This window comes from Convolutriloba macropyga, chromosome 1, assembly GCF_964194025.1.
Source record: "Convolutriloba macropyga chromosome 1, txConMacr16.3, whole genome shotgun sequence".
NCBI classification, from domain to species: Eukaryota; Metazoa; Xenacoelomorpha; order Acoela; family Convolutidae; genus Convolutriloba; species Convolutriloba macropyga.
Genome location: NC_134468.1, coordinates 49847480 through 49872719, shown reverse-complemented (window position 1 = coordinate 49872719; position 25240 = coordinate 49847480). Strand labels below are relative to the sequence as shown.

Sequence of the window (25240 nt, the reverse complement as noted above, 5' to 3'; positions counted from 1 at the left end):
TAATCACCTATTTATAACTAAACTAGCAAAGAAGATGGGTGAGAAACACCATGGACAGAGTCCCATTAGACTTAAAGTATTAACTAAAACTGAAGAGAATTATATTAGTATTGATATGGGTTATGCTAAAGCTTTAGATATGTTTAGGTTCTTTCATCCACTTAGCTTAGATGCTATAAGTAAGACATTGAGTAATGAAGAATGTATAACATTAATTAAATGTGGCTTAGAAAGGCTTAAAGGTATATTCCCATATGAATGGTTTGAAAGTACAGATAAACTACATGAAACAACATTAGCATCTACGGAAGCATTCTATTCTAAGTTGAAACAAAGTGGTATTACAGATAAAGAATATAAGCAAGCAATTGATTGTTGGAAAGATACTAAATGTGAGACAATAAAGGATTATATGATGTTGTATCTTAAAACAGATGTATTGTTATCAGTTGATGTATTTGAGAAATTTAGAGCTATGTGTTTAGAATGCTATGAAATAGATCCATGTTACACATATTCTACTCCTGGGTTAACTTGGTTGTGTGGGTTGAAATATACTAATGTTAGACTTAAGTATTATAAAGAAAATACAGTTAATATTTATGATACAATACAATATGGTATTAGAGGTGGGTTAGCTTGAGTATTAGTTGATTGTCATGTAAAATGTATGAATAAACAGATAGATCCTGAATGCTGGGAAAGAGAATTATTTAAAGTATTTAGACTTCAACTCATTGTATGCTTCTGCTATGGTTCAAGCTTTACCTATTGGCGAGATCAAAGTATGTGATCCAGGAACTGGCTTCGCTTGCCACGAGCAGAGCTCGTTCGCAGATGAATTGGGCTACATGAGATCTAGCTCTAACACAGGTTATATCTACACCATTGATGTTAAGTATAGTGATGAGTTGAAACAGAGAACGAATAAGTATCCATTCTTCCCTGAGAAAACAAAAGCATGTGTAGATCAATTTAAAGATTATCAAAATGTAAATAAAAAGAAAGGATATAAACCTAATGAGAAGTTAATGCTAAAATTAACAGATAAGGTAGATTATGTAATAGATGGAGAGATGTTAGATTGGTATTTAGATCATGGTTTGAAAAAAGAAGATATTACAATTAAGCAAAAGTTAGAATATATTAAGAGAGAATGGTTAAAGCCGTATATTGAGTTTAATATACGCAAAAGAAAAGAAGCTAAAGCTAAAGGTGATAAATTTGGAGATGTATTCTTTAAATTGATGAATAAAGCCTTCTATGGAAAAACAATAGAGAATGTATATAATAGACAAGATGTAGAGTTAGTTAATGATGTAGATAGATATAGTAAATTAGTAGAAAATATTGGTTTTATATATGCTGTGGAATTCGATAATGAATTAGTAGCTGTACATAAAACTCGAGGTAATGTAAAATTAGATAAGTTTAATTATATCGGTTTTGTTATATTAGAAAAAGCTAAGCTATATATGTATAAAGCCATATATGATTACTTTGAAAAAGAATTAGATTGTTGTTATCATTACACAGATACAGATAGTATATTTATAAACATAAATATTCCATTAGATAGTACTGTAGAAAAGGAAATGGATAAGATAAAAGATATTTTACATAATAATGAGTTAAGTAAGATGAAGGATGAATTACCTAATGATACTATTATAGAAGCATGTTTCCTTAAAGCTAAAGCATATTGTTTTAATACAGTTAAAGGAGAAGAAGAAAAGAAGTTAAAAGGAATAACAAAAGCTACAATTAAAAAACAGATTACAATTGAAGATTATTCTAATGCTATATATGAAGGAAAAACTAAGTATGTAACCAATTATACCCTTGATAGCAATAAACACCATTTAGAAACTAAGGAACAGTATAAGATAGCCATAGTTCCATTTGATGATAAAGGTATTAGAGATAATGATGGTAAATTTAGGTTTTATCATTAATTTTTTATAAAGTAATAGCAAATTAGTAAATTTAGTCAAAAAATGATATATTTTTATTTAAGTAGAAAAAATGGAAATATAGTTAAAAAATAAATAAAAATATAGTAACTTTCAGATAAGGGTATATGGCTCGGCTCTATGATGCGGACGGCACCATATACACATTACTCGCAATTCACCAAAAATAAAAGAACAATCGCTAATACCACAAAATTGGACAAATTTTACAACGGAACCTTTATTTACTTTCCACATTTTACATAAAAAATGACACAACATAGATTTCCCGAAACAAAACAAACGTTCAGATCTTTCCAGTGACAAATATAAAGAAAATTTCTCAAAAAATTTTTTTCTCATATAATTCACATGCATACCAATGCAAATTATACTTCTCAGTTGAGCTGGGTTTTTCAAATTCTAACATTACTCAACATATAAATGGAACAAAAACTAATTCAAAAGAAGAACAGAAAAGTACAGAACAAGCCTAGATTTTTAAAGGATAAAAAGAGGAAAAAGCCATTATTGCAATCTCTCCTTGAAATTCTCCTTGGAACTCGTGTTTTTCGTCAACACAGTAACAGAGTTTATATGCATGTTTTATAGAGATATGTATTTAAAAAAAACGATATTCCAGAGTTAAGTAAAACAGAAGCCGATAGTGTTTTTAAGAATACAAAAAAAAGATAAAACTCGTAATCACATTTTTGTTCGGCATATCCGAGTGCTGAAAGTCAAAATGAAAGCCGCCTCTCAATTCCCTTTCAATTCTGGACTCCGCTATTGGGTTCAAAATATTTAATTGTAGGATTTTAAAAAAGATCTATATTTCGTCAGTATCTAAAAAACTGTTTCCGACTTCAATGAAGTCCAATGCCTGATGAAATTAGAGAGCAGTTGAACTCCTAAATAGATTTTTATTAAAAAAAATTTTAGGCTCAACTTAATTTTTCGTGAAATATGGCAATGAACATAAATCAAACTATTTTCTATTTTAGAGACAAGAATTGAGCAAATATTTCCTATAATATAATTATTATTTTGAAATTAGTTTTTTGTTGTCACTTAACAGCTTGATTTTTTTATTAAAAAAATTATTAAATTTCTAAACGATAAAATACTTATCTTTTAAAAGGCAACTCTTCTATGTCCAAATTTTTGCCTTAATTAAGAACAAATTTGTAGCTTTACGTTGTGGAAGCTGTCGCAAACTTGATCGTTACATTTTTCGGACCAATTCAACTAAGTGTCCGATCCAAAATATTGTGCTCATGAATTTATTTCTAAAGCATTGGGATAATATACTTTCACATTTTGGCCTATTTTTTCTGAGTTACTTTTTGCAATTTGAAGGACTGTTGAAAAAGTTAGCTACTTTAAAAGTACTTTATAAGTATTGGCTTCTTCAAGTGTTTATTCTTGAAGAAAGAAAAAGGCTTATTCTTGAAACAGGTTGAAAGCGAACAATTTTATATTCTTCTTGTAAGGATTAGTAAACAGTTTTTTTGCATTAAGTACCAGATGTGGCTAAAATATGAGATAACCTTGAGGCAAGTTTGTTATGTAGTTTCGATCAGTCAAAATTTACGAATTTTTTATCATCCCATTTAATTAGTACTTTTTATTCTATGTGACTTTATTTTGACATCAAAAAACATTGATTTGCAAACTTCTGAGTATAGAAGAAAAAGGTGTCAACAAACTACGTCATGTTTTGTAAAGGATAACCCGAAAAAATCCTCTCATGAGAAAAAATTTTTTCAACAAATGTGAGATGTTGGACCATTCTGTGCTATACACACCCGCTCGTTTTGCTCAATTTTCTTTTAGTTACATGTAATTAATATTACACAACTACGTTCATCTTCAATAAAAAAAATTGACATTGATTTTTAATTAAATACAAAATTTGATAAAACCCAACATTATTTGACTGACTAAATTTGAAGTCCTACGATAGATTTCTGGAAATTGCATGTGCCTTTTAAAAAGACCGCTAACGCTATCAATACGTTTCCACCGTTACCATGCTGCAATAAGGATGCAAGTTTCTGTTGGCTATAATCCGTATACAAAAAAAATGTGGACGTATGTTTGTGGGATTGAAAATAACAAAATTTACTTTTCTGATTGGTCGGTGTTTAAACAGATCTGATCCTTGATGTTTACCCCGTACGCCACATAAAAAGCCGGGTGAATTCAAACCAAGCCTGTTTATAATCAATATTGTTACTATTAATAATATCATTTTTGTGTTAACCTCGTCCTCGATCTCTCTGATTGTCTTGATGGATGTCTCTTCCCTCTTGAGGAGAGTGATGTATGTCTCGTATAACACCAGGTGCTTCGGAAGGGGGGCAGTGTGGTCCACCTGATGAAAGCACAACCAAAACCAATCAAATCAACTAACAAGTCTTAATAGAGCACAATCACTACCGAAGATGAGAGTTGTATAACTTAATCCAGGCTGGCTGCCATAAAATGTAGTCCGGCCAATCATACTAAGTTCTTTTAAATAGCTCTTTTAGAAATTCTAGTACTCATTTTACGACGCAGTTTCGGGGAATTAATTGATAATTTTACAAGGAGTGCGTCAGATCCTGATTTGCATGAGAAGATATATGATACTTGTATGAGTACTATGAGAGATCTATATAAGATATCCTCATAAAAGATTATATTTAATTATTTAATTATATTTTACCCAATTGGTGCAGTGAACAAATGCTACACTCTTGGTTTATTCAATCTTGGTTTATTCAAAAAGAACACGTGGTCAGCTATTTCATTAAATGTCTTCAATGACACCAAATGAAATTAGCTATTTCATTCGAATTCCAAAAAAAAAACGTCACTGATCAAATGTGAATTGGAATTGAACCTATGTGAAATATTTCTGATAACAAACCCAGCGCATCAAAAGCGGCAGCAAGTTGAAACAAGACACTTGTTGATGAGCAATTCAACATGAAGTGAAAATAATCAACTAAAGCGTGAGTGTGAATAGTATGCTGATGTGTGGGTAGTGATTTTGGCATTTTATCATACAGTCACAAAACTGATTATTCTGTCAAAACTAACCTGTCCCGGATTTTCACGGTCCCAAATTGCCTTGGCCTAAATTAATTAAACAAACATGAATTTCTGCTGAATATTATATGCGATTGTAGGAGCATCCTGTACACAAGTAAAAAAAATAGCAACTTGAGTTTGGTGAAACGTGTCGCTCCTTGATCGACAACACTCAACAAGGAGGCTCGGTAATGTGCGTACGCACATAAAGTTCCCACCCCGCTCATCCACATTCTTGACTTAATTGGCTACCAAATGATGAAGAGATAGAAAAACTTTCAAAAACATATATCGTTCCAAAAACGATCAATGGAATACAATAATGCCACCCTAGGGGTCCAAGAGTTCACTGGAAACGGGTTGTGACCTGTGTTTACAGAGACTGAGCAACAAATCGACCGAAAAAATATTTAAAAAAATGACGAAGCTCAAAAACCCAATTATGTTTTTGAAAACAAATATTTTCAAATGTCATAACCGATTTAAGATTTCCACAAACAGCGATTGATTAAGTTGCAATACCTCAGGAAGCCAATTAGGCCTGTTAATAATGAGACTAAGTCACGACCCCACAAAACAACAACAAATATATAAAGAAACCAAAACTTCAAACAATTTTGCGAGATCACACTGTTCAAGGCACTACAATTTTAAGATGTTACCTGCCAGAACTGTAAATTGCCATTTTCTCCTTATTTTAACATCAATGAGTCTTCCTTGTAAAAGGACTACATAGACATGACCACAAAGAGTAACCTAGAAACTGAACTGTATAGAGAACTCGAAATTTTTTTATGAAATTAATAGTCGAAGCAATCAGTCACAACGTATAACCAAGCGCGAAGAAAACATTTGAATCAACAAAAGTAATTTAGACTTTTAATTAGTGAGCTTCAGCTACATCGTGAAAAAAATAAAAGCAAAAAGGTGACAGTTGATAATTTTTTTAAAATTTTTATTTGAAAGTCATTAAAACAAACAGCTATAAATTGAAATCTTTAACTAGGTTAGTTTATACGTCCTGGGGAAGAAATTGAGACCTATTCTTATTAGGCATAAGACGTATAACAACATAAAGAAAGACAAATAGGGGCAAAAACAAAAAAAGGATCTATAAAATTTGCGAGATAAGTGTCTCAGCCCAAAAAGCATAAACATAATAAAAACAATAAACATATTCAGATACACCTTTTTCCAACGCTGTACATTTACCCTACTATGCTTTCCTTGGACTTGTCAACAATGTGATAATTTGACAAGGAAACAAAATGAACTCATAAAATATTCAATTATGCTCAAAAATTAAAAAAAAAAGTGGAAAAGGCGTACTATCAAAACAAAGAGACCAACAGTTGAACATAAAACCGTTACGGAGATTAAGTTATCATCCACAGGAAATTGTTTCTGCTTTTTTACTGAGACTGCGCCCAAGGTTGAGAAAAACAAGATAAAATAGTGGCAAAGTTAAAAAAATAACAAATATTTCCTTAAAACAATTTTATTCAAAGTCATAACAGACATTAGATAACAACTGAAAGAAGTGTCTAGGTTCATTTATACCTCCTAAATTATAATTAGAAAATTGACTCAGGACAATAAGTTATTGGGCTACAGTAACGATAACAAATGTAAGCATATTTCAAGAAGTATAGAAAAATTTTGGTACGAAAACAATCGGTCAGAGCCATAAAAACCATAAGCTTAACTCTGAAACCGCGATTTAATCTCGTTGGGCCTCGTATTTTGTAAATAGTATTTGTCGTTAATTGAGCCCTGATTTGAAATTCTTGAAAGCAAAAATTGTTTACATAAAAACATTTACATAGGGGAAATATTTTGAGAAAAAGTCGCGCCCCAGTAAAATCTAAAAAAAATTCTCGTAAGGATCCATTGCGAGATCAAGATCAACCCAGATAATGCTACGCGGCTAAAAAAATACTCATTTGTTAAAATGGTTGCGAAATAGATCAACTTTTAAAAAAACAGTTTGTCAAAAATAAAAATGCACTTTGTGTAATTATCGACATTAAAAAACTGGCAAATTTACAATTCCGGAAGACTCTCACAGCCAGTGGTTGTACAACTAGATCGTTTGTCAGCTTAAGCAGAGTATGGCCGCTGTTTTAAAGTATCTACTTCCAGCAAATTTAAAGCAAATCGGCTAAAAAAGCAAATTTGGTCCCAAATTTAGTCACGAAAAAGTTCGAATGTTGAAAAATTTAGCATACATTCTAGCCAAAAAACTCGGATCGAACAATTCAGCAACCCTTCTCTATCTTTAGAGGTAAAATTAATAACACTACAGTAAACAATTTGAACAAATTTTAGCAAAATTGGCGAAAATTAGGTCAAAAATACCGAAAATCTGAATAAAAACAGCTGAAATACGTCTAATATTCACAACACTTTAAACCTCGATAACTCCCTATAAAAAGCGAAAATTGAAAAAATGTTTTTAATTTCATATTCTACGCTGGACGGGCTTTTTAATGATGCCACTCACAACTCTCTACGATGATTATATCGATCGGCCAAAATTGTCTGAACAAAAAAAAACCCATTTGAGTATATAGTTCCTCCCCACTAAAGTGGGTCGGAACAATAAACTGGTACAAATTCAGCCGTTAAAATGTAAAATGTCACTAAAAGATCTCGGGACAAATTGTAGGTTATTTCCTCAAACGCGTTAATGTAAAGGAACAGGAGGTTTAAAGTTTTTTTCTGAGGCAACTCTTGATTATTACTGACCAATTTGAAAAAAATCTTCAAATTTCTCTTGCGTTGTTTTTACATTTAAGCATTGTACATCTTAATACTTTATTGTTGTGACGATCAATTGCAGACAAAACTATGCAGACAGCGGATGATTTCCAAAATCTAAAAGCTAAACATCAAGTTATAAAAACAGTATTATCTGAATTTCATAATTATTCTGTTTTAATTCCAATTACAAAACTGGTTGAGAACAAAAATAGCTGCATGGCTATTTTTCGCTTGTATGGAGCTTTTATGTAATAAAATTTGGATTTATAAAAGCAACTTCCATTCAAGATGTTTTTGAAGAAAGCTTATTTAAAAGGTGCCGATTATGTTATCAAAAATTGAGGAAAACAAAAAATATTTGATAGTTTTATCGCAATTGATCCAGATATTGCGGTAACCGAAGAACCGTCCTCACCCAAGATTCCCACTAGAACAAATATTTAACTACTAATATCAAAGATAAAAAAGAAGTCAGCAAAAAATCTGAAAAAAAAACAAATGGAAAAACAGAATTTACAACAAATTCATGAGTTTTAGATTTTGCATTTATCTCAGAAGAAACGGCGATAATTAATTTTGCGAGTACATCAGATTCCACAGATAATCATACCCAACCGCTCAATTTTCTTAACAAGATGGCTCGTGCGAGTCTGTGCACAGTATTATTCAACATAACTCAAGACTCTCAAGGTTGCAGAAAACCATCGATTTCTGTCATAGAAACCATTGGGAGTATCCGAAAGCAACTTATATGCATTCGTTTTTGTTTGGCAGACAAAAAAGAAAAATCCTTAGCACATTGTAGAAATATAAGTGCAGTAAAATTTGAACGACACGGACACAGACAAAACATAAAACACAAAGACACAAACATCAGACACATATAACACACAAATGCAAAGCCCGACACCTAGAAAACAAATCTAAAAAACTTTTCTATTTGGCAACTGATCATTACTCAAGGTTCGTAACGTTCAATTAGGCTTTCCTCGTTTTTCATTTTTTTATATGACTAGGTGTGGACTGATAGAGGCAATTCTTCCGGTAATTGTAATGTCTGCTTCATAAATTGAACTGAAATTTTAAATTCAAAAAATTCCTCATTTTTGATATCTCATGAGCAAAATGAAAGCATTACTCTCACAAACTCATACCACATACATTACATTACGTACACTCGCACTCACATAAACAAACAAGCGCACGCACACATGCACAAAAACAGAAACACAAAAAAGCGTTTTTTTTAATTTTATTTTTGGCAACTGATCTTCACCCAAACTTCGCATCGTTCATTAGGGTCGTAATTGCTTTAACTGGAAAACTAGGTGCGGACTTCCTGAGAAAATATATTTGGTAATTGTAAATTTGACACTGAAAATTGAAATGAACCTTTTTGCACTCTTCCTCTATTTGTGTCTAACATTTAAACTAACCCTCTCAGATTAGCTCATTCTTTCCCTCTTGAATACATATAATACACACATTACAAACATATGCACACGCATATATACTCCAACACAATCGCAAGCACGCATACAAAAGCACAAAAACAAATATAAACCCCGAAACCAAGAAACCAAAAAAAAACTTATTTCAAACCATAGTCGTTTTGGCAACCGATCTTTATCCATGGTACGCCATCACTTATTTAAGCTTTCTTTGTCTTATTTGGAAAACTAGGCGTAAAGTTTTTGAGGCATTTTTATTGGTAATTTTAAAATTGACACTGAAATTTGAGTAGAACTTTTTAAATATTTTTGCAAAAATTTCTTACTTAATAGTATTGAACAATTGTTATCAGTAGAGTCTCTATTTTAAAGGCATTTTGAATCCTCGTAGCAATTTTAAAGAATAGAAAATTTTATCCGAAGTGCAAATTCAAAGTTCAAAGTACAGAAAAGTGAAAAAAAATACTCTTCTAATTTTCAAAAGAATAAATATTGTGTATTATGTTTTTTAAAAAGGCAATTAGTAAGTCCTCTAACTCTCAAATTTTTTTTAATGCATTATGCTAGAGGAGGTTAGTTTGAACGAGCTGCCCTGACAATATAAGGAATGCAAATAGAAAAGAAAAGAAAGATTTCCATCTTCATTTTTCAATACTGAAATTGGTTGATTTAAAGTTCATTCCATAAAAACGAGTTTATTTTTGTGTGCAAAAACGATCAATGGAATACAATAATGCCACCCTAGGGGTCCAAGAGTTCACTGGAAACGGGTTGTGACCTGTGTTTACAGAGACTGAGCAACAAATCGACCGAAAAAATATTTAAAAAAATGACGAAGCTCAAAAAATCTGAAAAAAAAACAAATGGAAAAACAGAATTTACAACAAATTCATGAGTTTTAGATTTTGCATTTATCTCAGAAGAAACGGCGATAATTAATTTTGCGAGTACATCAGATTCCACAGATAATCATACCCAACCGCTCAATTTTCTTAACAAGATGGCTCGTGCGAGTCTGTGCACAGTATTATTCAACATAACTCAAGACTCTCAAGGTTGCAGAAAACCATCGATTTCTGTCATAGAAACCATTGGGAGTATCCGAAAGCAACTTATATGCATTCGTTTTTGTTTGGCAGACAAAAAAGAAAAATCCTTAGCACATTGTAGAAATATAAGTGCAGTAAAATTTGAACGACACGGACACAGACAAAACATGAAACACAAAGACACAAACATCAGACACATATAACACACAAATGCAAAGCCCGACACCTAGAAAACAAATCTAAAAAACTTTTCTATTTGGCAACTGATCATTACTCAAGGTTCGTAACGTTCAATTAGGCTTTCCTCGTTTTTCATTTTTTTTATATGACCAGGTGTGGACTGATAGAGGCAATTCTTCCGGTAATTGTAATGTCTGCTTCATAAATTGAACTGAAATTTTAAATTCGAAAAATTCCTCATTTTTGATATCTCATGAGCATAATGAAAGCATTACTTTCACACACTCATACCACATACATTACATTACGTACACTCGCACTCACATAAACAAACAAGCGCACGCACACATGCACAAAAACAGAAACACAAAAAAGCGTTTTTTTAATTTTATTTATGGCAACTGATCTTCACCCAAACTTCGCATCGTTCATTAGGGTCATAATTGCTTTAACTGGAAAACTAGGTGCGGACTTCCTGAGAAAATATATTTGGTAATTGTAAATTTGACACTGAAAATTGAAATGAACCTTTTTGCACTCTTCCTCTATTTGTGTCTAACATTTAAACTAACCCTCTCAGATTAGCTCATTCTTTCCCTCTTGAATACATATAATACACACATTACAAACATATGCACACGCATATATACTCCAACACAATCGCAAGCACGCATACAAAAGCACAAAAACAAATATAAACCCCGAAACCAAGAAACCAAAAAAAAACTTATTTCAAACCATAGTCGTTTTGGCAACCGATCTTTATCCATGGTACGCCATCACTTATTTAAGCTTTCTTTGTCTTATTTGGAAAACTAGGCGTAAAGTTTTTGAGGCATTTTTATTGGTAATTTTAAAATTGACACTGAAATTTGAGTAGAACTTTTTAAATATTTTTGCAAAAATTTCTTACTTAATAGTATTGAACAATTGTTATCAGTAGAGTCTCTATTTTAAAGGCATTTTGAATCCTCGTAGCAATTTTAAAGAATAGAAAATTTTATCCGAAGTGCAAATTCAAAGTTCAAAGTACAGAAAAGTGAAAAAAATACTCTTCTAATTTTCAAAAGAATAAATATTGTGTATTATGTTTTTTAAAAAGGCAATTAGTAAGTCCTCTAACTCTCAAATTTTTTTTAATGCATTATGCTAGAGGAGGTTAGTTTGAACGAGCTGCCCTGACAATATAAGGAATGCAAATAGAGAAGAAAAGAAAGATTTCCATCTTCATTTTTCAATACTGAAATTGGTTGATTTAAAGTTCATTCCATAAAAACGAGTTTATTTTTGTGTGCAAAAACGATCAATGGAATACAATAATGCCACCCTGGGGGTCCAAGAGTTCACTGGAAACGGGTTGTGACCTGTGTTTACAGAGACTGAGCAACAAATCGACCGAAAAAATATTTAAAAAAATGACGAAGCTCAAAAACCCAATTATGTTTTTGAAAACAAATATTTTCAAATGTCATAACCGATTTAAGATTTCAACAAACAGCGATTGATTAAGTTGCAACACCTCAGGAAGCCAATTAGGCCTGTTAATAATGAGACTAAGTCACGACCCCACAAAACAACAACAAATATATAAAGAAACCAAAACTTCAAACAATTTTGCGAGATCACACTGTTCAAGGCACTACAATTTTAAGATGTTACCTGCCAGAACTGTAAATTGCCATTTTCTCCTTATTTTAACATCAATGAGTCTTCCTTGTAAAAGGACTACATAGACATGACCACAAAGGGTAACCTAGAAACTGAACTGTATAGAGAACTCGAAATTTTTTTAATGAAATTAATAGTCGAAGCAATCAGTCACAACGTATAACCAAGCGCGAAGAAAATATTTGAATCAACAAAAGTAATTTAGACTTTTAATTAGTGAGATTCAGCTACATCGTGACAAAAATAAAAGCAAAAAGGTGACAGTTGATAATTTTTTTAAAATTTTTATTTGAAAGTCATTAAAACAAACAGCTATAAATTGAAATCTTTAACTAGGTTAGTTTATACGTCCTGGGGAAGAAATTGAGACCTATTCTTATTAGGCATAAGACGTATAACAACATAAAGAAAGACAAATAGGGGCAAAAACAAAAAAGGATCTACAAAATTTGCGAGATAAGTGTCTCAGCCCAAAAAGCATAAACTACATAATAAAAACAATAAACATATTCAGATACACCTTTTTCCAACGCTGTACATTTACCCTACTATGCTTTCCTTGGACTTGTCAATAATGTGATAATTTGACAAGGAAACAAAATGAACTCATAAAATATTCAATTATGCTCAAAAATTTAAAAAAAAAGTGGAAAAGGCGTACTATCAAAACAAAGAGACCATCAGTTGAACATAAAACCGTTACGGAGATTAAATTATCATCCACAGGAAATTGTTTCTGCTTTTTTACTGAGACTGCGCCCAAGGTTGAGAAAAACAAGATAAAATAGTGGCAAAGTTCAAAAATTAACAAATATTTCCTTAAAACAATTTTATTCAAAGTCATAACAGACATTAGATAACAACTGAAAGAAGTGTCTAGGTTCATTTATACCTCCTAAATTATAATTAAAAAATTGACTCAGGACAATAAGTTATTGGGCTACAGTAACGATAACAAATGTAAGCATATTTCAAGAAGTATAGAAAAATTTTGGTACGAAAACAATCGGTCAGAGCCATAAAAACCATAAGCTTAACTCTGAAACCGCGATTTAATCTCGTTGGGCCTCGTATTTTGTAAATAGTATTTGTCGTTAATTGAGCCCTGATTTGAAATTCTTTTAAGCAAAAATTGTTTACATAAAAACATTTACATAGGGGAAATATTTTGAGAAAAAGTCGCGCCCCAGTAAAATCTAAAAAAAATTATCGTAAGGATCCATTGCGAGATCAAGATCAACCCAGATAATGCTACGCGGCTAAATAAGATACTCATTTGTTAAAATGGTTGCGAAATAGATCAACTTTTAAAAAAACAGTTTGTCAAAAATAAAAATGCACTTTGTGTAATTATCGACATTAAAAAACTGGCAAATTTATAATTCCGGAAGACTCTCACAGCCAGTGGTTGTACAACTAGATCGTTTGTCAGCTTAAGCAGAGTATGGCCGCTGTTCTAAAGTATCTACTTCCAGCAAATTTAAAGCAAATCGGCTAAAAAAGCAAATTTGGTCCCAAATTTAGTCACGAAAAAGTTCGAATGTTGAAAAATTTAGCATACATTCTAGCCAAAAAACTCGGATCGAACAATTCAGCAACCCTTCTCTATCTTTAGAGGTAAAATTAATAACACTACAGTAAACAATTTGAACAAATTTTAGCAAAATTGGCGAAAATTAGGTCAAAAATACCGAAAATCTGAATAAAAACAGCTGAAATACGTCTAATATTCACAACACTTTAAACCTCGATAACTCCCTATAAAAAGCGAAAATTGAAAAAATGTTTTTAATTTCATATTCTACGCTGGACTGGCTTTTTAATGATGCCACTCACAACTCTCTACGATGATTATATCGATCGGCCAAAATTGTCTGAACAAAAAAAAACCCATTTGAGTATATAGTTCCTCCCCACTAAAGTGGGTCGGAACAATAAACTGGTACAAATTCAGCCGTTAAAATGTAAAATGTCACTAAAAGATCTCGGGACAAATTGTAGGTTATTTCCTCAAACGCGTTAATGTAAAGGAACAGGAGGTTTAAAGTTTTTTTCTGAGGCAACTCTTGATTATTACTGACCAATTTGAAAAAAATCTTCAAATTTCTCTTGCGTTGTTTTTACATTTAAGCAGCGTACATCTTAATACTTTATTGTTGTGACAATCAATTGAACAAATATTTAACTACTAATATCAAAGATAAAAAAAGAAGTCAGCAAAAAATCTGAAAAAAAAAACAAATGGAAAAACAGAATTTACAAATTCATGAGTTTTAGATTTTGCATTTATCTCAGAAGAAACGGCGATAATTAATTTTGCGAGTACATCAGATTCCACAGATAATCATACCCAACCGCTCAATTTTCTTAACAAGATGGCTCGTGCGAGTCTGTGCACAGTATTATTCAACATAACTCAAGACTCTCAAGGTTGCAGAAAACCATCGATTTCTGTCATAGAAACCATTGGGAGTATCCGAAAGCAACTTATATGCATTCGTTTTTGTTTGGCAGACAAAAAAGAAAAATCCTTAGCACATTGTAGAAATATAAGTGCAGTAAAATTTGAACGACACGGACACAGACAAAACATAAAACACAAAGACACAAACATCAGACACATATAACACACAAATGCAAAGCCCGACACCTAGAAAACAAATCTAAAAAACTTTTCTATTTGGCAACTGATCATTACTCAAGGTTCGTAACGTTCAATTAGGCTTTCCTCGTTTTTCATTTTTTTATATGACTAGGTGTGGACTGATAGAGGCAATTCTTCCGGTAATTGTAATGTCTGCTTCATAAATTGAACTGAAATTTTAAATTCAAAAAATTCCTCATTTTTGATATCTCATGAGCAAAATGAAAGCATTACTCTCACAAACTCATACCACATACATTACATTACGTACACTCGCACTCACATAAACAAACAAGCGCACGCACACATGCACAAAAACAGAAACACAAAAAAGCGTTTTTTTTAATTTTATTTTTGGCAACTGATCTTCACCCAAACTTCGCATCGTTCATTAGGGTCGTAATTGCTTTAACTGGAAAACTAGGTGCGGACTTCCTGAGAAAATATATTTGGTAATTGTAAATTTGACACTGAAAATTGAAATGAACCTTTTTGCACTCTTCCTCTATTTGTGTCTAACATTTAAACTAACCCTCTCAGATTAGCTCATTCTTTCCCTCTTAAATACATATAATACACACATTAAAAACATACGCACACGCATATATACTCCAACACAATCGCAAGCACGCATACAAAAGCACAAAAACAAATATAAACCCCGAAACCAAGAAACCAAAAAAAAATTATTTCAAACCATAGTCGTTTTGGCAACCGATCTTTATCCATGGTACGCCATCACCTATTTAGGCTTTCTTTGTCTTATTTGGAAAACTAGGCGTAAAGTTTTTGAGGCATTTTCATTGGTAATTTTAAAATTGACACTGAAATTTGAGTAGAACTTTTTAAATATTTTTGCAAAAATTTCTTACTTAATAGTATTGAACAATTGTTATCAGTAAAGTCTCTATTTTAAAGGCATTTTAAATCCTCGTAGCAATTTTAAAGAATAGAAAATTTTATCCGAAGTGCAAATTCAAAGTACAGAAAAGTGAAAAAAATACTCTTCTAATTTTCAAAAGAATAAATATTGTGTATTATGTTTTTTAAAAAGGCAATTAGTAAGTCCTCTAACTTTCAAATTCTTTTTTAATGCATTATGCTAGAGGAGGTTAGTTTGAACGATCTGCCCTGACAATATAAGGAATGCAAATAGAAAAGAAAAGAAAGATTTCCATCTTCATTTTTCAATACTGAAATTGGTTGATTTAAAGTTCATTCCATAAAAACGAGTTTATTTTTGTGTGCGCGGTTTTGCCAATACTGAAATTCATAGTTCTGACAAATAAAAGAGAATTGCTCGCCAAACCAACTCTAGAATTTAGAAAAGACTACATTTTTCTGCTTTTAGCTTTATATTTTCAAAGTCGATTTTTATTATTTTGATAGCTCTAAATTGCCTGAAGTCCTCTAATTTCCAAAAAAGTATGTTCGATACAGAGAAACAATGCTTCTTTCAAGAAACGTAGACGGAAAACAATCTTAGACAAAAGTTTTAGAAAAAATGATTTTCTTTTTCGAAATTTTAGGTCAAATAGTCAAATTGTCGACTTTTAGGCTTGAGACAGCACAGAATTACTTCTTAAAATCAAAACTCCTTTTGACCTAACTAATTTGACGATAAAAATCGCCATTATCAATAATTTCAACACGATCTGTTAACCCTTCCACTACGCGCAGCGCTTTATTCCTTTACGGTTTTTCCTTCGAAACGTTAAAACGTTCGCCTTCTGCTATTTTTTATATAAATCAAACTACATCTCGAGGGCTACAAAAGTTTTTCTCTACGATGCGTAAACAAAAAGTGAAAATTTGACCAAAGAAAAAAGCCAGCATCCCATATATATTCCACCATTTTTAAAAAAAAATATTGGGACAGTTATATGACTGAAAAATGGCAAAAAGGCAAAATATAATTTTTTAACTTTTCAGCCTTGTGCAGTGATTTGGTACAGTAACCAAGTATAATATGAACCAAGGGAGGAAAAATTTCAAAAGCTATTAGGTTTTTGTATGTTTCTTCTATAACAATGCGGCTAATCCAAATTTCTTTTTAGCTCTAATGGTATCTTAATGAAAAAATTTGAACGAAAAAAGAAAATTAGCCCCACGAAATTGTGTTTTGTGATATTGGTACCTTCTGTCATCAAAAATTCTTACAATGAAGTCGGCACTTGAACAGAAAAATCCCTCAGAAAAAAATAGTTCACTTTAGCAGTTTAACTCTTTTACTTTTTGACAAAAATGCCGCCTGAACAAATAGTACTTCCAGTGAAAAAGACCGCAAGAAAACAAAATTCCTCTTCGAATCGCAACAAAAAAGAATGCTGATAATAGCTCCGCTTAGCTATCGCTATCGAGCATTTCATAATGATCTTCCGGTACATCATGACAATAATTGACACATTCACATTCTTGTAATGCTATATTTAATTTTTATTGGCTATTTACACCTCTTTATGCTCAGCGGGTCATTATCAGTGCAAAAAAGACAAGTTGATTTACTTATGGCAATGAAACCAAAAATATCGCTCACGCGGGAAAATGAAATTGATCCGGCATGATTTGGCTGACAGTCAAGTTAAAACTAGCGTTCGAGTTTTGGAATAGTCTTTTGATCACAATTTACATTGTGAATAGAATAGTGTGAATAGAGTATTGATAATTAAGTGCTGTCCTACCTGGAAGCTAGAGACGTGTTCTGGACCCAAGATGGGCTCGCTTGTCTTGTCATCAGTCTGGCCTGACTTGGTGAATTCTCGATAAGAGGGGGCGATCCTGTTCTCGTCTCTGTGATACGTCACCAGGATTCTCTCCTCAGACAGGTGAAAGATCAACTCAGCTATGTCCTCGTCTGCCTTCACAGTGGGGTCTCGCGAGTACTTCTCAACTATAGTCTGAACAGCAGATTAAAAATGAGAACGTGTTAATTGCTTGATATAAAATGCTTCTGCACTTACACTCTAAAAAATGTCTAGGTAAATTTACCTGCAACGTTTGCAGGTAAGCAAAATTGCAGGTAACATTACCTGCAAAATTACCTGCAAAAAAATGATGCGTGCAAGTTACCTAGAATACGTTACCTAGAATTTACCTGCAAACTCAAACAACAAAATTATATTAAGTATGTAGCTATAAGTGAAAAAAACATCTTAAAAAATTTTATTGAAGTTTAGATAATATTCCTCAATGGAAGATTAGAAGGAAACAAAGTCAGTCCGAGCAGAAAACTAGAAAAATTCAGCAAAAACTAAAATGCCCTATATCATCTATAATCCTTGCTGTCGGTAACCAGTTTTTGGCGTGCTCCTCTTGAATTTTCATTTTGTGTTTACATGGCTAAAACTGAGTGTTCAGATAATAAGGGGTGGGAAAGTATTGTATGAAATTGTGACCACATATCCATTATTTTCCTCTGTATTTTCTCTTGCGGTTTTAAAAAAGACCATTTTGCGATCTTCAAAAAGCTATCCATCGACCCCAAAAACATCTCTGTCAAAACTGACAACAAGGTTAGTAGCTATCGGTAACCTATCAGACTAAGTGAAGAACCATCAGATATTGTCCAACAACTTCACAACCAAACTTTATATGTTCAATGTCGAGAATCGTTATTCAAAGCAATCTGATTAGCAAAACGCAAAAATAAATGTTTATAAGCGCAAAATCAAACAGAAAAACCTTCAAATGAGAAACAAGAGACAGTTTTGGGCCATGAAACCAGTTTTGAGATGAATAGAATGTATCCGCTTAGCAAAACTTTTTCGAAGCACAAAATTGGTTTTTGGGGTAATTTGGATCATTTAGGTAAAAGTCTACTCTCTAATGCGTTAAATAGGGATAACTTGCCACGTAAACAAAACTAATAATGTGGGTATGAATCTCGTTGTTTGAACTTGAGGTTTGAAAAGGTGTCAAACCACAAAAAACGTTGAAAAATAAAATCACTCTGATTGAAATCTACGAACAGTTTCCATTATATTCTATAAAGAGAAGTGCGCATGGTTGCCAGTGGAAGTTGAATTTGGTGATCATCTCATAAACTTGACACTGTACTTGTTCAACAAAAAAATTATTATAGCCCAAAAAGTGGAAGGAAAAATGATGTAGAAAGTTGTGACCACAGATCCATTATTTTTCTCTGTAATTTCTCTTGCGTTTCAAAAAAGACCATTTTGCGATCTTCAAAAAGCTATCCATCGACCCAAAAACATCTCTATCATAATTGACAAAAATGTTAGTAGCTATTGGTAACCTATCAGGCTAAGTGAAGGACCATCAGATATTGTCCAACGACTCCACAACCAGACTTTATATGTTCAATGTCGAGAATCGTTATTCAAAGCAATCTGATTCGCAAAACGCAACAATAAATGTTGATAAGCACAAAATCAAACAGCTAAACTTTCAAACGAGAAACAAGAGACAATTTTGGGCCACGAAACCAGTTTTGAGATGAATAGAATGTATTCGCTTAGCAAAACTTCTTCGAAGCAGAAAATTGGTTTTTGGGGTAATTTGGATCATTTAGGTAAAAGTCTACTCTCTAATGCGTTAAATAGGGATAACTTGCCAAGTAAACAAAACTAATAATGTGTTTATGAATCTCGTTAATTGAACTTGAGGTTTAAAAGGTGTCAAACCACAAAAAACGTTGAAAAATAAAGTCAGTCTGATTGAAATCTACGAACAGTTTCCATTATATTCTATAAAGAGAAGTGCGCATGGTTGCCAGTGGAAGTTGATTTTGGTGATCATCTCATAAACTTGACACTGTACTTGTTCAACAAAGAAATTATTATAGCCAAAAAAGTGGAAGGAAAATGATGTAGAAAGTTGTGACCACAGATCCATTATTTTTCTCTGTATTTTCTCTTGCGGTTTTAAAAAAGACCATTTTGCGATCTTCAAAAAGCTATCCATCGACCCAAAAACATTTCTCTCATCATTGACAACAATATTAGACGCTATGGGTAACCTATCAGACTAAGTGAAGGACCATCAGATATTGTCCAACGACTCCACAACCAAACTTTATATGTTCAATGTCGAGAATCGTTATTCAAAGCAATCTGATTCGCAAAACGCAAAAATAAATGTTTATAAGCACAAAATCAAACAGCAAAAGCTTCAAATGAGAAACAAGAGACAGTTTTCGGCCATGAAACCCGTTTTGAGATGAATAGAATGTATTCGCTTAGCAATACTTTTTCGAAGCAGAAAATTGGTTTTTGGGGTAATTTGGATCATTTAGGTAAAAGTCTACTCTCTAATGCGTTAAATAGGGATAACTTGCCACGTAAATAAACCTAATAATGTGTTTTTGACTCTCGTTGTTTGAACTTGAGGTTTGAAAAGGTGTCAAAACACAAAAAACGTTGAAAAATAAAGTCAGTCTGTTTGAAATCTACGAACAGTTTCCATTATATTCTATAAAGAGAAGTGCGCATGGTTGCCAGTGGAGGTTGAATTTGGTGATCTTCTCATAAACTTGACACTGTACTTGTTCAACCAAAAAAATTATTTTAGCCCAAAAAGTGGAAGGAAAATGATGTAGAAAATTCTGAACACATATCAATTAATTTTCTCTGTATTTTCTCTTGCGGTTTCAAAAAACACCATTTTGCGATCTTCAAAAAGCTATCCATCGACCCAAAAACATTTCTCTCATAATTGACAACAATATTAGACGCTATAGGTAACCTATCAGACTAAGTGAAGGACCATCAGATATTGTCCAACGACTCCACAACCAAACTTTACATGTTCAGTGCCGAGAATCGTTATTCAAAGCAATCTGATTCGCAAAACGCAAAAATAAATGTTTATAAGCACAAAATCAAACAGAAAAACCTTCAAATGAGAAACAAGAGACAGTTTTGGGCCATGAAACCAGTTTGGAGATGAATAGAATGTATCCGCTTAGCGAAACTTTTTCGAAGCACAAAATTGGTTTTTATGGAAATTTGGATCATTTAGGTAAACGTCTATCTCTAATGCGTTAAATAGGGATAACTTGCCACGTAAACAAAACTAATAATGTGGGTATGACTCTCGTTGTTTGAACTTGAGGTTTGAAAAGGTGTCAAACCACAAAAAAGGTTGAAAAATAAAGTCAGTCTGATTGAAATCTACGAAAAGTTTCCATTATATTCTATAAAGAGAAGTGCGCATGGTTGCCATTGGAAGTTGAATTTGGTGATCATCTCATAAACTTGACATTGTACTTGCTCAACAAAAAAATCATTATAGCCATAAAAGTGGAAGGAAAATGATGTAGAAAGTTGTGACCACAGATCCATTATTTTCCTCTGTATTTTCTCTTGCGGTTTAAAAAAAGACCATTTTGCGATCTCCGAAAAGCTATCCATCGACCAAAAAACATCTCGGCCATAATTGACAACAATGTTAGTACCTATCGGTAACCCATCAGACTAAGTGAAGGACCATCAGATTTTGTCCAACGACTCCACAACCAAACTTTATATGTTCAAAGTCGAGAATCGTTATTCAAAGCAATCTGATTCGCAAAACGCAAAAAAAAATGTTTATAAGCACAAAATCTAACAGAAAAACCTTCAAATGAGAATCAAGAGACAGTTTTGGGCCATGAAACCAGTTTTGAGATGAATAGAATGTATTCGCTTAGCAAAACTTTTTCGAAGCAGAAAATTGGTTTTTGGGGTAATTTGGATCATTTAGGTAAAAGTCTACTCTCTAATGCGTTAAATAGGGATAACTTGCTACGTAAACAAAACTAATAATGTGTTTATGAATCTCGTTGTTTGAACTTGAGGTTTGAAAAGGTGTCAAACCACAAAAAAGGTTGAAAAATAAAGTCAGTCTGATTGAAATCTACGAAAAGTTTCCATTATATTCTATAAAGAGAAGTGCGCATGGTTGCCATTGGAAGTTGAATTTGGTGATCATCTCATAAACTTGACACTGTACTTGCTCAACAAAAAAATCATTATAGCCAGAAAAGTGGAAGGAAAATGATGTAGAAAGTTGTGACCAGAGATCCATTATTTTATTCTGTATTTTCACTTGCGGTTTAAAAAAAGACCATTTTGCGATCTCCGAAAAGCTATCCATCGACCCAAAAACATCTCGGTCATAATTGACAACAATGTTAGTAGCTATCGGTAACCTATCAGACTAAGTGAAGAACCATCAGATATTGTCCAACAACTTCACAACCAAACTTTATATGTTCAATGTGTAGAATCGTTATTCAAAGCAATCTGATTCGCAAAACGCAAAAATAAATGTTTATAAGCACAAAATCAAACAGAAAAACCTTCAAATGAGAAACAAGAGACAGTTTTGGGCCATGAAACCAGTTTTGAGATGAATAGAATGTATCCGCTTAGCGAAACTTTTTCGAAGCACAAAATTGGTTTTTATGGAAATTTGGATCATTTAGGTAAACGTCTATCTCTAATGCGTTAAATAGGGATAACTTGCCACGTAAACAAAACTAATAATGTGGGTATGACTCTCGTTGTTTGAACTTGAGGTTTGAAAAGGTGTCAAACCACAAAAAAGGTTGAAAAATAAAGTCAGTCTGATTGAAATCTACGAAAAGTTTCCATTATATTCTATAAAGAGAAGTGCGCATGGTTGCCATTGGAAGTTGAATTTGGTGATCATCTCATAAACTTGACATTGTACTTGCTCAACAAAAAAATCATTATAGCCATAAAAGTGGAAGGAAAATGATGTAGAAAGTTGTGACCACAGATCCATTATTTTCCTCTGTATTTTCTCTTGCGGTTTAAAAAAAGACCATTTTGCGATCTCCGAAAAGCTATCCATCGACCAAAAAACATCTCGGCCATAATTGACAACAATGTTAGTACCTATCGGTAACCCATCAGACTAAGTGAAGGACCATCAGATTTTGTCCAACGACTCCACAACCAAACTTTATATGTTCAAAGTCGAGAATCGTTATTCAAAGCAATCTGATTCGCAAAACGCAAAAAAAAATGTTTATAAGCACAAAATCTAACAGAAAAACCTTCAAATGAGAATCAAGAGACAGTTTTGGGCCATGAAACCAGTTTTGAGATGAATAGAATGTATTCGCTTAGCAAAACTTTTTCGAAGCAGAAAATTGGTTTTTGGGGTAATTTGGATCATTTAGGTAAAAGTCTACTCTCTAATGCGTTAAATAGGGATAACTTGCTACGTAAACAAAACTAATAATGTGTTTATGAATCTCGTTGTTTGAACTTGAGGTTTGAAAAGGTGTCAAACCACAAAAAAGGTTGAAAAATAAAGTCAGTCTGATTGAAATCTACGAAAAGTTTCCATTATATTCTATAAAGAGAAGTGCGCATGGTTGCCATTGGAAGTTGAATTTGGTGATCATCTCATAAACTTGACACTGTACTTGCTCAACAAAAAAATCATTATAGCCAGAAAAGTGGAAGGAAAATGATGTAGAAAGTTGTGACCAGAGATCCATTATTTTATTCTGTATTTTCACTTGCGGTTTAAAAAAAGACCATTTTGCGATCTCCGAAAAGCTATCCATCGACCCAAAAACATCTCGGTCATAATTGACAACAATGTTAGTACCTATCGGTAACCCATCAGACTAAGTGAAGGACCATCAGATTTTGTCCAACGACTCCACAACCAAACTTTATATGTTCAAAGTCGAGAATCGTTATTCAAAGCAATCTGATTCGCAAAACGCAAAAAAAAATGTTTATAAGCACAAAATCAAACAGCAAAACCTTCAAATGAGAAACAAGAGACAGTTTTTGGCCATGAAACCAGTTTTGAGATGAATAGAATGTATTCGCTTAGCAAAACTTTTTCGAAGCAGAAAATTGGTTTTTGGGGTAATTTGGATCATTTAGGTAAAAGTCTACTCTCTAATGCGTTAAATAGGGATGACTTGCCACGTAAACAAAACTAATAATGTGTTTATGATTCTAGTTGTTTGAACTTGAGGTTTGAAAAGGTGTCAAACCACAAAAAACGTTGAAAAATAAAGTCAGTCTGATTGAAATCTACGAAAAGTTTCCATTATATTCTATAAAGAGAAGTGCGCATGGTTGCCATTGGAAGTTGAATTTGGTGATCATCTCATAAACTTGACACTGTACTTGCTCAACAAAAAAATCATTATAGCCATAAAAGTGGAAGGAAAATGATGTAGAAAGTTGTGACCACAGATCCATTATTTTCCTCTGTATTTTCTCTTGCGGTTTAAAAAAAGACCATTTTGCGATCTCCGAAAAGCTATCCATCGACCCAAAAACATCTCGGTCATAATTGACAACAATGTTAGTACCTATCGGTAACACATCAGACTAAGTGAAGGACCATCAGATTTTGTCCAACGACTCCACAACCACACTTTATATGTTCAATGTCGAGAATCGTTATTCAAAGCAATCTGATTCGCAAAACGCAAAAAAATAATTGTTTATAAGCACAAAATCAAACAGCAAAACGTTCAAATGAGAAACAAGAGACAGTTTTGGGCCATGAAACTAGTTTTGAGGTGAATAGAATGTATTCGCTTAGCAAAACTTTTTCGAAGCAGAAAATTGGTTTTTGGGGTAATTTGGATCATTTAGGTAAAAGTCTACTCTCTAATGCGTTAAATAGGGATAACTTGCCACGTAAACAAAACTAATAATGTGTTTATGACTCTCGTTGTTTGAATTTGAGGTTTGAAAAGGTGTCAAACCACAAAAAACGTTGAAAATTAAAGTCAGTCTGATTGAAGTCTACGAACAGTTTCCATTATATTCTATAAAGAGAAGTGCGCATGCTTGCCAGTGGAAGTTCAATTTGGTGATCATCTCATAAACTTAACACTGTGTTTGTTCAACAAAGAAATTATTATAGCCAAAAAGTGGAAGGAAAATGATGTAGAGAGTTGTGACCACAGATCCATTATTTTTCTCTGTATTTTCTCTTGCGGTTTTAAAAAAGACCATTCCACGATCTTCAAAAAGCTATCCATCGACCCAAAAACATCTCTCTCATAAATGACAACAATGTTAGTAGCTATCGGTAACCTATCAGACTAAGTGAAGGACCATCAGATATTGTCCAACGACTCCACAACCAAACTTTATATGTTCAATGTCGAGAATCGTTATTCAAAGCAATCTGATTCGCAAAACGCAAAAAAATAATTGTTTATAAGCACAAAATCAAACAGCAAAACGTTCAAATGAGAAACAAGAGACAGTTTTGGGCCATGAAACCAGTTTTGAGATGAATAGAATGTATTAGCTTAGCAAAACTTTTTCGAAGCAGAAAATTGGTTTTTGGGGTAATTTGGATCATTTAGGTAAAAGTCTACTCTCCAATGCGTTAAATAGGGATAACTTGCCACGTAAACAAAACTAATAATGTGTTTATGACTCTCGTTGTTTGAATTTGAGGTTTGAAAAGGTGTCAAACCACAAAAAAACTTTGAAA

The 25240-nt window shown here is 32.7% G+C and overlaps 1 protein-coding gene across 1 annotated transcript in view; it reads right to left on the bottom strand.

The window, feature by feature from the left end:
* Positions 1 to 25240, bottom strand: part of LOC142340036 (dynein regulatory complex subunit 7-like) — a 282610-nt gene that overhangs the window by 82547 nt on the left and 174823 nt on the right. Inside the window, exons 14-16 of the mRNA XM_075390439.1 lie at positions 17467 to 17682; positions 5040 to 5075; positions 4219 to 4329 (exon numbers count right to left, since the gene is read on the bottom strand). Coding sequence (XP_075246554.1) covers positions 4219 to 4329; positions 5040 to 5075; positions 17467 to 17682 — 363 coding nt within the window. The remainder of the gene's footprint in view (positions 1 to 4218; positions 4330 to 5039; positions 5076 to 17466; positions 17683 to 25240) is intronic.